Consider the following 13442-nt stretch of genomic DNA (forward strand, 5'->3'; position numbering starts at 1 on the left):
GCAAAAATCTAAGAGCCAAATTTAATACTCCCTTTTTTTCATTCTTCACAACTCCTATATCAGTCCCAAGGCCAAAAGTTCATGGTACTCAAGTCTCATTCAAACTCATCCCCCTTTTTCCATTCTCAGGTCACTTGCTAATACAAACACTTCACCTGTGTGCAGATTAGCACTAGAGCCACCCATTGGCCTCTAGGATCCGCTGTTGCTCCTTCTCAATTGTTCCCCATTTGTGATCTTACTAATACAGATCTTTGCTTTCCACTCTTATGGTTAAAATATTTTAGTGTATTTCAATTGCTCTCAATACAACCTCTTTAGAAGGGTCTAACCTTGACCTATGGTTCATAGGTTCTTTAGGATTGGGACATTCAGGTTTAGGAAGGAAGAGCATAAACTCAGTTTGGGTATTTCAAGTTTGAAATGCTGAGAAGATTTTGTGGTCTGCTTGGGTTTTAATAGTGCAAATCTATAAACCCTGATGAAAAGCACAGCCAGAGATATTTTCCTGGAATCCACTTACAGAGAGATGTTGGAGGTGAAATAATTAACCTAAATAGGACATGCATAAAGAAAAAAGAACAAAGCAACACACAGAATTTTTCATTAATCAGACAATAAATTCTGCTAATTCTGTCTCATAAACCTCTTTCTGATCAGACTATTCCTCATCATCCCATGGCCACCATGCTGACTTAAGCTGTCACCTGGGCTGCCTTCTTGGCCATTGCCCTTTGCAGTCTTCCCTTTACTCCATACTTGGCAGCGCTATCAGAATGACAGATCTAACACACAATCTGATCACACCCCTCACCCTCCAAAGTCACTCAAGAACTCCTTGCATAATGAGTAGCACAAAAATGCATCATACTATATAGATATGGATATAGATATTAGAGGTTAAAGTGTTTCGTTTAGCAGAATATTTAATGATTTCTATCTTTTTCTTAATTGCATTATGGTTCTGTGTCCTAAGTCTATCACTAGTATGAGGGTATCATTTATTTTAATAATATTTAATAAATGTCAATAATAATAACATATTTTTATAATTATGGATATACTGTTATAAATATAAGTATCAGTTTAGAGTAGTTGTGCTATGTATTGAAACTAATTTATTTGGTAGAATACAGGCACTATAAATCTCCGGATCTTATTCCAATATATTTTTAAATTTAAATTTCTGGGTGCATTTTTAAAAAAACCTTATTTGGGATTTTTTTCATTAAAAATTTGTTACAATTATATTAATATTGAAGAGAAAATTAAATATTTTTAGAATATTTAAAATATTACAAAAACTTTAATCATAAAAGATTTGCCTTCTCATATCTTAAAAGTTAATACAAATCCATAGTAATGAAAACAGTATAGCCTTGAACTAAACAAATCAATGTGACTAAAAAGAAACCAGAAATAGATGCAAATACATTTATGAATTAAAAATATGACAAAAGGAAATTTCAATGTAGTGGAGATTACACATGTAAAAATAGAAGGAGAGAAAAGGTAATTCCCATCTCACCTCACACATACACCTTAATTCCACAAGAATTAAAATTTCAAATAAAAAAGATGTAGAAGACTAATCATCTAGCATTAGGAAAAATAGGCCTCCTGGAGCAATAAACTAAGCCAAAATCCATAAAAAATCCAGAGACATATTTTTTTATACAGTTAGTAAAAAAATTAGATGCCAACTATCACCCAAAACAAAGACAAAAGACACAAAGAATAAAACTATCTTCAGAACATACATACCCAGAAAAATGTTAATATTTCCTTACATAAAAGATTGCATAAAATTGATAAGATAAAGGATAAAAAATTCCAATGTAAATAATGAAACATATATGAAAAAATAGAGCTAATTAAAAATGGGGGGATAGCCCTAAATTATATATAAAATAAAATTAAGACCCTCACAAGAAACTATATTTCAGCCATGTAGCCAACATCATTTTAAGAGAGACCTTTCCAGGCTGCCTGAAATGCAGGGATGTGCTTTCTCCACTGCTCTTGGGAATCTGAAGTGCTACAGCTCACTGGAAAGAAACCCAGCAGTTTCTACACAACCTAAAACCAACCGCACATGCCTTTTGATTCAGTGTTAATGCTTTTGTGAATCAATATTATAGTAATATAGGCCAAAATACTTAAATATAACATCTTTGTGCCTATTAAAAAGAGAAGAGTTTAATAAATAAATGGTTTCATACATGCTATAGAATATTATTTAGCTACCAAAAAGGAATACTTAGGTATATTATTATTGGCCAGGAAAGATGCCTATGTTGTTAAAGGAGAGAAGAAGTGATGTATAAGGGGACATCTGGGTTACAGGTGCACATTTGGGAAAATATTCATGTTGTTTAAAGTCACAAGAATGGATGATGTCACAAGGGATTTTGAATCTTGTTAGGGCCACGCCCAAAGAAGAAGAGAACATCAGCAAGTGAGGCAGAGGAAAAATCGTGAGTGAAGTAGGAGAAAACGCCCAAGAGTTGTAAAAGAAGAGGTCATAGTCAAGTTGGAAATTCATGAATATGAGGGCTCGTGTCTGCAGGATTTTGCCACATAAAGGAGGTTTAACCAAAGTGGGTTCAGTGGAGTGAGTGCTGAAAGAAGGTGGCAGAATGCAGCAAGGGGACGAATGAGAAAGGAGACGAGGCTGGAGACCGTCACGTGCACGGCACATTCTGAAGACACGACCATGAAAACAAAGAAATGAGTCAGGGGCGGGAGGGGTATGAGACCGGGGCTGTGTGACTACGTGAAGGTGAGGGCATCAGGCCAGGTGCTCACTCTCACGGAAATGGCGAAGAGCTCCGTGACGCAGGAGGAAGGGGAGAGCTGAGGAGGAGTGAAATCTATGAGGAGGCAATAGAGTGGAATCCAGAACACGCTGGCCTCGGGTACCAGGGGGCCTTTCACTATTGCAGAAGAGAAGCGCGCAGAGGAACTCACACGCGGGCACCTTTGTAGACATAACGTGGGAAGTTAGGAGAGCTGTAACAGATGACGTCTACTTTCTCAGTGTGGGAGACTGGAAGAAAGAGCAGAGGTCTCTGGGAATGAACAGTTGTGCCTACTGTGGAGACATGAGGAGAGCGCAGGAGTGTGTCGCCTGGTAGAGACCTACAGGCATGACGTTAAAATGAAATTAGTCTGCGTGTGCTCTGATGACCCCCTTCAATGACCGTCCATTGTTTTGGTGCAAGAACAGAGCTGGAACGTTGAGCTCAGCCTTGGTCAGGCTTTTGTGTCTTGAGGGCAACAGCAGGAGAGGAGGGCAAGGAGTGGAGAGGCCTCGGTGCGGACGCTGGCATCTGGACCAGGCAGAGAGCAGGTAAAGGGAGAGTGAGGACGGAGGGGACCAGTGTGTGGCGTTTCAGTGAACTCGTAGAATCGCTGGAGGTTCCTGAACAAGTGAGTGGCATGTGCAACAGGTAGAAGAGTGCGGAAGGCATTTCCGTGGAGGTAGAATTTGTGAGGGTGAGTGGCTTGGGAGACACAAGGGTGGCCTTGGTATCATAAAACTCATTTAATGTGTAAACTAACAGTCTGTTTGGTACAATTCATTCTTAGTTGCTCTGAATGAATGAACAGTTCTAGAGAATTTTCACTTCAAACAACTTTAACCTTCCTTCTACTGCAAACAATACTGCCCCAAGCCCACGTGCTCAGAGAAGAGCAGAACCAGGAGAGAAACAGGCCGGGCAGAGTTACTGTAATACTTCTCCCCAAGCCATGCGGAGGGAACTTAACAGGTGGACCTCAAGCTTCTGCCCCAGCTTGTTAAGAGTTAAACAGAACCAGAGTTTTAAGGTCTCACAAGGCATTGAAACTCCCTGAGCCCGTAACTCCCTCAAGCTCCTTGTCTCACTCCTGCTTACACCTCAGCCCATGGTCAAGTTCACCTGCTACTTCTCACAAGGCACAGAATCTCACTGTGCATCCAGCTGGGGCTACGTCTTGACCACAGAGATACGTGGAACACAGTGCTTTCTGTTGTTCTGTTCCGGGGCAAGGGAACCTGTGGCCTTGGGGCCACATGTAGTCTTCTGGATCTTTCACTGAGGCCTTTTGACTGAATCCAAATTTTACAGAACAAAGGGGATTTGTTCTGTGAAATTTGAATTCAGTCAAAGGGCTGCATCTGGGATCTGGAGGGCCACGTGGGGCATTGAGGACGCAGATGCTTCCACAGTAATTTGTCATATTCTAATATTTAGCATTTCTACATAAGACATATGGAACATACAGAATTAGGTCAGTTCCCATGGATTCAGAAAGGGCTATGGGTGATGTTACAGATCTAAGCTATTTCTTTCTCTCAATATTCTCTGATTGTAAAAGTAAAACATGTCCATTGCAGACAATTTTGAGAACAGAGAATAGTTTATTAAAGTAACCGATAATTCTATAAGCCAGAGATAACTACTGTTGGAATAAACCAGGGTCAGAATGAAAGACAGGCATGTGGTAGAAACGGAGGTCATATGATGAAGGGATGAAGTGTGAAAAATGTGGATCAATGAACCTTGTCAGATCAGCCCCATACAGGGGACAACGATCTGGAGAAGTCGTGCGCATCAGGAACAACTATTAAATGTTGAATTATGATTCGTATCAATAAACTCTTCTGATACCACAAAGGACCTCACTTTTCTTTCTAGATTTTATTCATCCTTCAAGATCTAGCTCAAGATATACTCCAGACGCCCTTGTCTAGTTCAGCACACAATGAAATATAATTTTCAAACTCCTTTAGCATTTTGTACAGTTTCTCCAGAGAAGTTAGCCTTTGATAACATTCACACTTTCTTTCCATCTTTTAGATATTGCCACACTCAGAGCTTAGAAAATAGGTGGCTCTTTAGTTAGTAGTTGCTAATTACTCTGATGAATTCACCAGACATATTTAAATTCATTAATTTTAGATTTCATCTCTTACAGTGGTGGGCTGCAAGAACGATCTCAAATACTTCCATTGACATCATTACATCTTTTCCTTTTCTGAAATTCTATAATCAAATAACTTAATTAAAAGAAAAGTAATATAAGGTGGGGAAAGGGAAGCCTCATATTATGTTTGGAAACCAGCTACTCCCTGAATCTCCCACATCTGTGTCACTCTGTCGCTTTGTACTTTCACCCATGCTCCCTGGCTGCCTTCCGCCAGGTGTGTTCCCTCTGCCTAATGAGCTCCAGGTTCCTTGCAGGAATGATGCAGAGAGCTTCGGGAGTTTCCTCTGCAGAGGCACAGAAAGGAAAAAAATGACATTCTGCTAGTGCAGTAAAACATGAGAGGCAATACAAAACCAGTGGAGAGTACTGCCCTATATATATTTCACCAAGATAATAACCCCAAGATTTAAGAGGTTAAAACAAAAGGCTATTCTCATATGTCTTAAATATGTTGAATGCCCCTTCATTCTTATTAATGAAAAAGCCAATATACAAACTTACGAGCTGACCTGTGAATTCTTTTTGAAGTCAAAATTATTCTGCAAGCTAAAAGCATGCCACTTTTGGCAATGTGTAAGAGTAAGACATTTTTATTTCCATTAATCATAGAGTTTTAATTTCTGCATACATTCTCCACCAAAGACTTATAACAGAAGGGTAAATATTTTCTCCTTCTTAATTGCTATTATTGTTTTTCAGTCTCCTTTAGTGCAAACCTCATGATTCATTCCAAACATGTGTTCCCTTAATATGTTACTTAAATTTAACATTGTGATGTCCTTTGGCAACAAAATCTTATCTTAAAAGGAAACCATTTTTCTACAATATCATCTGTCACTTTAAGATCATGACATAAATGTACAGAAGTTTTCAGAAGCGCTACTTAAGGAAAAAATGTATATCTAGTAAGCCATTTTTAGGTAAATATGTCTTCCTCTTCATTATTACTATCCAGAGAAGGTCTCGATGCAGCTATTATCTAGCTCAGAAAATCCTGTTAAAAATTCAGTCATCAAAGAAACCCTTGATAAACCCATTAGAAAAGCCGGTGACAAACTATTTTTTCACCATATGAATATCAGTGTAGAGCATTTGGTACAGAGTCACTTAAGTCTCTAAACACATTACAAGGTGAATGACACAAGGACAAAAGTTTACAGTCAAGGATAATCCTAAAGATCAAGCTTACAAAATGTACTGAATGCAGGCTTAAGCAATCAAACTTGAGAGTAAAACAGTAACTAAATGACCTTAGCCATGTATTAGTGAATGAAGCTTTTATGTACTTTATTAATATGTGCTGACACCCAGAAATATCCTTACACAATTCCTTTCTATGTGCTGCTTTTGCCTTTTTTTTTTTTTTTTTGGTTGCTCTTTCTATGAATCATTTAAAAAAAAAAAAAAAACCTAAAGTTTTAAAGATTTTTGTAGTATCAGCATTTGGATCACATTGGAAATATTTCAGAATCTGAAATAAAGAGGCAACACATTCAGCCTGTAAAACACCCTTCAAAGTCACCAGTGTATGTCACCCATGTGGATGTGGTCTGCCAGAAGACCTACCTTAATTTTGGCATCTGCATGAAATAATACTTCACAAAGACAAATAACCATATGAGCAAATCATCAAGCTTACTTACAGCACTTGATAAAATGATAGTGAGACATCTTTCCATCTCAGACAGGAATCCTGCTACGGGTTCCAGCATTCTCTTCTGCTACAACTGTCGCCCCCAGGAAATGCATTATTCAAAGCCCTTACTCAGGTAACAGTTTACCTCCGGATGCATTACTGAACAGAGGCTCTGTTCCATGATCCTGCAAAAAGCTTCAAACTCATTCTCATTCAGCAGCTGGAGTTAAGGTAAGCTTCTCTGGTGGGTCCTGAGGCACCACGGCTGCACGTGCTATTGTAGCCCCCTTGATTGACACAGCCGCTGCTGCCACAATCCCGGGAGTGGTCAGCTCTAATTGGTGCTCACATGCAGCCACATTCTGCCGCACGGAGGTGTGCTGCAGTGCGGCTCTCCCGTTCTGCCTGCTAATGGCTTTTCAATAGCTTCCAAATGGCAGCAAACTAAGCCGATGAGTGGGCTGGAGAGAAGCAGCCAAAGGAGGGATCCTAAATCTTATTTGTGCACATCGTCCATCAGTCAAATCTGACCAGATTCTTAGCTGGTAGTAAAGCTGATTATTTTTAGTTGCCACCAGTTGCTGTGTGTGAATAGGAAATTGGGAGCAGGAACTCAGAATAGCCACCTCTTACAATCAGAGACCTTCTGATCTCTCTTTAGGAATGAAAAAATTACATCATGTTCCACAACCCGCCTTTTTAGTTATCTGTGCAGAATGTAAAACTTAAATTATCCACAAGAAGCTTTTGGTTTGCATAGCTTTAAAATTTAGGATTCTGCTACCTCTGCAGACTGCAATGAATTTAACTGCACAGCCCAATGGGCAAAGTTAGTGTGACTGAATGGGAATGAGAAAGAAATATACGGTCTGCAAAGGTTTATTGCCATAAAATAAATATTGTACTTACATTGCAATAGCCATGTTAGCCAAATAAAAAAGTCATATTTAAACCACTTACAAATGCAATTAATAACTTTTTTGCAAAATTGATACATTTTTATGATGATCTCTGAAAACACGTTGACAAGTCTAGAATTTGTGTTTTAGATTTTGAGGGTATTGAAAAGGCGAACGTGAACAGTATGTTAAACATTCACATTCTTCTATGGTAGAAACATAAATCTTGGACTCTCATACTGAACAAAACTTGAAGAGTGGTGCCTTTATTAAGCTAGATTATAAATCTCAAATCTATGTGACAAAGGATCATGACTATCAAATTTTCAGTAAATCACATTCTAACCATTTTAGTAGCATAATGTAAAAGAACAAGTTAAGGTTTCAATCAGAACAGCCTGAGTTCAAATCCAGATTCTATCACTTACCAATGTCAATTTAGACAAGTTTATTCTCTGATAAACCTCCTAGAGCCTCAGTTTCCTCACATATACGTGGGAAATAGAATTCCTAACCCTTAATCTGAAAGTTAGGAGTAATGCCCATAAAATTATAGTTTATATCATTTTTGTTCAATAAAAAGTTGCTGTTAATATTAACAAGGAAAATTATTTAGATATGTATCAAATAACTGTTAGGGGCACTTTAACTTGTTTTTCCAAGACTTGGAATGAGGATTTGCAGCATTCATTAGTAATGCTGATTCCTCACTTATTCATTCATTCCACAATTATTGAGAGTCATTGTCGTACAAGTCACCATTTTGGATGCTTTTTCAGAAATAAAAGTATGTCTAAAACATAGCCTATATATAGAGAGAAGGAATATGTAGCATTTTAAAAAAGATTTTCTTGGGTGTTTTGTTAATGTTCCAATAAAACTGGAAGAGACAATTATAGGTTTATTATCCAACATAGCAAGCAAGGTCTTGTCCTCTTAAGTCAATACAAATCTTCATATGTGCATGCAGTGATAATGAGTTTATGAGGATGTTGTCTAGCATTTCTCTGAGAATGGTTCTATCTATCTAGATATCTGCACCCCTCATCTTAACACAAGGTCAGATCAACAGTACGTTGTCTATAGACCTTCCTAAATGCCTGAATGTCTCAGTTTTCTGCAAATTACATGCCTCTGCATCTGCACATACTCAGCAAACATATAAAGACAACCAAATCCTATGACACCGTTCATACTTTAAAATGAAAAATAATGTATGAGACTCAGAGAAGCACGATGTGCACTTGGCAAAGAAAATATGTTATTGAGAATATGATTGATTTGTACCCTAAATTATGTTTTTTAAGCAACTTAAACCCTTTTCTTTAAGAACTCTTACCAGAATACCCTGCGAGAATTAACATCTCTCCCCATATTGCAGGGGATAGTTAAGAAATGTGTTTATTTTTCATTTACTCCGTAATCATTTAGCAAGCCACTGCTTGTGCTACAAGAGAGAATCATGACTCCATCTCTTCCCTCAAAGTGCTTAAAATCTGATGAAATACAGACAGTTAATCAAGCTGGCACAATGTAGTGTGCTAGAAATTACAAGATTGGAATGTAGACCTCTAAAACAACATATAGGAGCAACATTCAGTCCACTTTGATATGCTGAAAGAGGATACACTGAGAAATGTTTTGTAGGTTTATCAAAATCCTTAGAATCTATTTCATATGCATGAGCTGTATGTACATATAATTTCCCCAGATTAAGAGGTCCTTTTATCTTTTTGCCTTTGGAAATCACATACTCATCCTCTCAACACTGGTAGAACTATGTTTAAACACATGGAATACATCTTTATATTTTTCATCATCATCAAACAAAAATTAATTTCCAATACAGGCATTAATACTGAGGGAAAGTAATTTGGGCTCCATTAACTTTGCTTCCTTCATAAAATAGGGGGAAAAGGCAATTTAAAACTGATGAAAATTTCTTGGTCTATGCCTATCCCTAAGAAACTCAGCTCAATGTTAGCTCAGCTCAACATCAATCATTTGGGGGTCCCTTGAATCTTATAGTTTAATAATATCAGAGTTGATTACAGTGGCAAGAAAAGACCCAGGCTGGATTAAATATATTGTTAGTAATTTATCTATTTTACAGAATATGGTCATTAAGTACAAAATTAAATCCATGCATTGGAAAGAAGAGATTAATTTTCATTGCCAGAAAACTTACAAACTAATAAAGCACAATTATTTTATTTTCAGAGTTATTACAATGAACTATTGTTCTCACTAAATATGTCACACATAATACTTTAAAAGCAATTGTGAATAATCAAGAAACTCCTTTTTCTCTTTTTACACCAAACAGCTACTCACTATTCACACTTTTTCAGATTTAAAAAAAAAACACAATTTTTTTTATTTTAAATGTTAGCGTTATTATACACCAGATTTTATCAAATAAGGCTAAATTATTTCCAGCTCCTCCTCCCCCATATGAAACTGGAATGAGACAAGTGAGAGATAAGCATTTAAATGTTACAAATTTGCTTAGTAAATATTTTTTAAAATGTGATATATGAACACACAGCTTCAAAAAGCCCCCAGGTAGGATACCACTTTGTGTTCTCATTTAGAACCCTATTTTGAGGGTGCACAACCTGCACATTCCAAATGCCTGCATTTTGATGGATAATTCCTAAATCTAATAGTTCTTGCATTTTCATGTCTCATTAAATGATAGAATTAAAACTCAAGTTTGCAAACATCATCATTTTAGATAGGGTGTATATATATGTAGTAGGTCACCACAAAATTTCCAAATAAGGATATAAATAACACGTAACAGTTTTTTGTAATGCAAATTCAAGCTCTGTGACTGGGCCTCCTTGCTTTTGCCCTGTGAGTAGGTTAGGGATTATAAATATTAGACGTTGCTGATGCAAATCTCACATAGGTTTAGGGACCTCGAGCCACAGGTGACCCACACACAATAGCTGGGAACTAAATTTATACTGTCTTCTGTTACAAGTATTGACAGCTTCTGAGCAGATGGAGTCAAGATCTTTCCTGGGAACATGACTCTTGTCTAATAAGCTCTTTGAGGCTTACAGGATCCTTTTCTGAAGGCTCCAGAGAATGAAAGATCTGAGCTATAAAGAAGAAAAATGCATAAATGAACTCAAATCTTTCTCTAAAGTCAGTCTTACTGGTTGAGCCCTGGTACCTCAGGACTGGGATCAAGCCTGCCTTGAATGTTTGATAAGGTACCTGACTGACCAAGTCCCTGTTCTCAGTCTACTGACTGCTAGGGCTGATCTTGATTTTAGCCAGCCCATGAAACCACTGGCTTTCAGATTCAGGACTGCACACACTGTGTGCTCACCTCAGTTTCAAACGTCACATTTCTCCAATCAGAGCAAAGGGACATTTATGTTAGATGTGGCCAATTGTAGGGCAAACAGAAGGGAATTTACAATACAGGTTTGCATGGCTGGAAAGAAAGGGGTGTGAATATAGACTGCCTAATTATGTCAGCTGAGCAGTGAGGGTGCTAACCCAGCTGGGCACTGCTTTAGCCCCTAAAGTGAATACGTAATATAAGGATTAAAAAACACTCATTGCCATTTATTCTGATTTTCATACAATAGCAATGTAAAGCAGAAAAAGAATGCAATTTCAAAACTGTTCACAAAACTGAAAATTACTCTTACTGTAATCCAAAATAGATCCATATAATAACATGTGCATATATGCTTATTGGTAGGGATACATGGAGATACACACACACACACACACACACACACACACACAGGCTATATGGGATGCTCTAATTGCTCCTTAAGAGTGTCTGGTCACCCACATTCCTTTGCTTTTTTTCCCCTAATCAAAATGAAGTGCTTTGAATTCTACTGTGTACCTATTAAATTGTGTATCTAAGAAAGGCAATATGTAAAGTATTTGTAGAGTCTTCACTTGAATGTCAACCACTTTAAAATCTCTCCAGCATATGTGTTACAACTATCTGGGAGACTTTCTCATTTTCAGATGTCATTTCACCTCACCAAAGTTTGACCTCGAACAAGAGTTTGCATATATTAACCATCAATAAGAAATGGACAGTGTTAGTTTATGTATGTATGCTTATACCTAGGTTTATGTACATGTGTGTGATATGGATTAATGTAAACACATGAATAATTAAGTATCCATTGCCTTGTTCTTCAGTCCATTCGAGGGAATAAACAATGTTCTATAATCTGTAACCAGGGGTAGGCAAATGAATAAACTTTCACTGATGATGAAGGTGAGCATAAAGGTTAGTGATAGCCTAAATAAGTGAAAGGAGATGAGCTACCACACTCAAATGATTAGATAGACCCATCCACACCTGTCATCTACACAACAATAGCTGATGTTTTTCTGATGACCTAAAAGATAATCTCAATTTTCCTGAAATCAATTTTGTAGCCATTAAATAAGGGGCTTTCCTCTTATACTTTCTCAACTGATATACATTATTTTTTTAATGCCTCTTTAGTTGAACCATGTCCTTATTTACAATTTAATTATCCATGTACTTATCTACACACACTAAGTTGTTTATTCAAATTTTATGTATTCTTTGAAATTTACTTCAAGCCCATTTAACATACAAACTGTCATTGCTTCTTGTCTTTTTTTTTCCTTTTTTCTTTTCATTGCCTTAAATTAATCTTAGCCTTCTATAAACTCAAATATTCATTTATAATATAATGCTTTGTATTTTCTTTTACTTGTACATTATGTCCATTATCCTAGTTAGGTATTCAGTTATTTGTGGCTTAGACTTCATACGAGTTCTTATTTCCTATGGAGTACAAAACATTAATGCACATTCAGGGATGAACAAATAAAGAGCCAGAGAATTAGAATTGCTCTAAAGCATCTTCTGGAGTATGACACATAATGTCTTGAGAAATACTTTATTAAAGGCAAGACTATAGAACACTTGGGCAAACATAATCATACTCGCGAGAGGAGGAGAGAATGAAGTCGAAGATAGCCTCTTCTTCATGTGAGCATGTGGGTACAAGTGACTTAATTTATTTAGTTTTACGATATTCTCTGTGAAGGCTCCACTAAAGTGAATTATAGGAAGATTTGAGGGCAAGTTTGACTTCCTTCTACTAAATGTATTCCCTAGTTGCATATTCCGTTTGGGCTATAAGGGATAAAATGTGGCCTCTAGAGAGGTCCCAAAAGTGTGACAATATTTTTAAGTGATCCAGAAAAAGAAATGCACAAATATCCACATTCACAAATAATACTAAATTATCAGTAGCACTCATTGATGGAATATTTGTTCCATGTTTACCATGAGGCAGGAGCTAAATAAGTAATCAAACATCATAGAGTAGTCCCCCTTATCCTGAGACCACAGAGAGTAACAAACCTTGTATATACTGTTTTCTCCCACACATACATACCTATGATAAAGTTTAATTTATAAAATCAGGCACAATACGAGGTTAACAACATAAATATTTTCTCATACCTGCACAGTCCGAGCTGTCAGAGCAAACAGCATTGGCAACTTTGTTAAAGGATGTTTGCCTTAAAAGGCAGTCCCCAAACAATAAATGTTGGCGTGGATGTGGAGAGAAAGGTACACTCCTACATTGCTGGTGGGACTGCAAACTAGTTCAACCTCTCTGGAAAGCAATATGGAGATACCTTAAAGTGATACAAGTGGATCTACCATTTGATCCAGCAATCCCAGTACTGGGCATCTACCCAAAAGAACAAAAGTCACTCTATGAAAAAGACACCTGCACTCGAATGTTTATAGCAGCGCAATTCACAATTGCAAAGATGTGGAAACAACCCAAGTGCCCATCAATTCATGAGTGGATTAATAAAATGTGGTATATGTATACCATGGAGTACTCTTCAGCTATAAGAAACAACCGTGATATAGCACTTCTTGTATTTTC

General features: G+C 37.2%; 1 protein-coding gene across 2 annotated transcripts in view; it reads right to left on the minus strand.

Annotated features, from left to right (window-relative positions):
• The window catches only part of MYO16 (myosin XVI), a 610163-nt gene that overhangs the window by 486572 nt on the left and 110149 nt on the right, over positions 1-13442 (minus strand). Inside the window, exon 1 of one of the 2 annotated variants that reach the window (XM_012751933.2) lies at positions 6618-7556. The exons of the other annotated variant lie outside the window; for it this stretch is intronic. Within the exon in view, the coding sequence (XP_012607387.2) occupies positions 6618-6645 (28 nt within the window). The 5' untranslated portion in view covers positions 6646-7556. Of the gene's footprint in view, positions 1-6617; positions 7557-13442 lie in introns of those variants that run through there. 2 annotated transcript variants of the gene reach the window in all.

Source organism: Microcebus murinus, chromosome 13 (assembly GCF_040939455.1).
Source record: "Microcebus murinus isolate Inina chromosome 13, M.murinus_Inina_mat1.0, whole genome shotgun sequence".
In the NCBI taxonomy this organism is placed as follows: Eukaryota; Metazoa; Chordata; class Mammalia; order Primates; family Cheirogaleidae; genus Microcebus; species Microcebus murinus.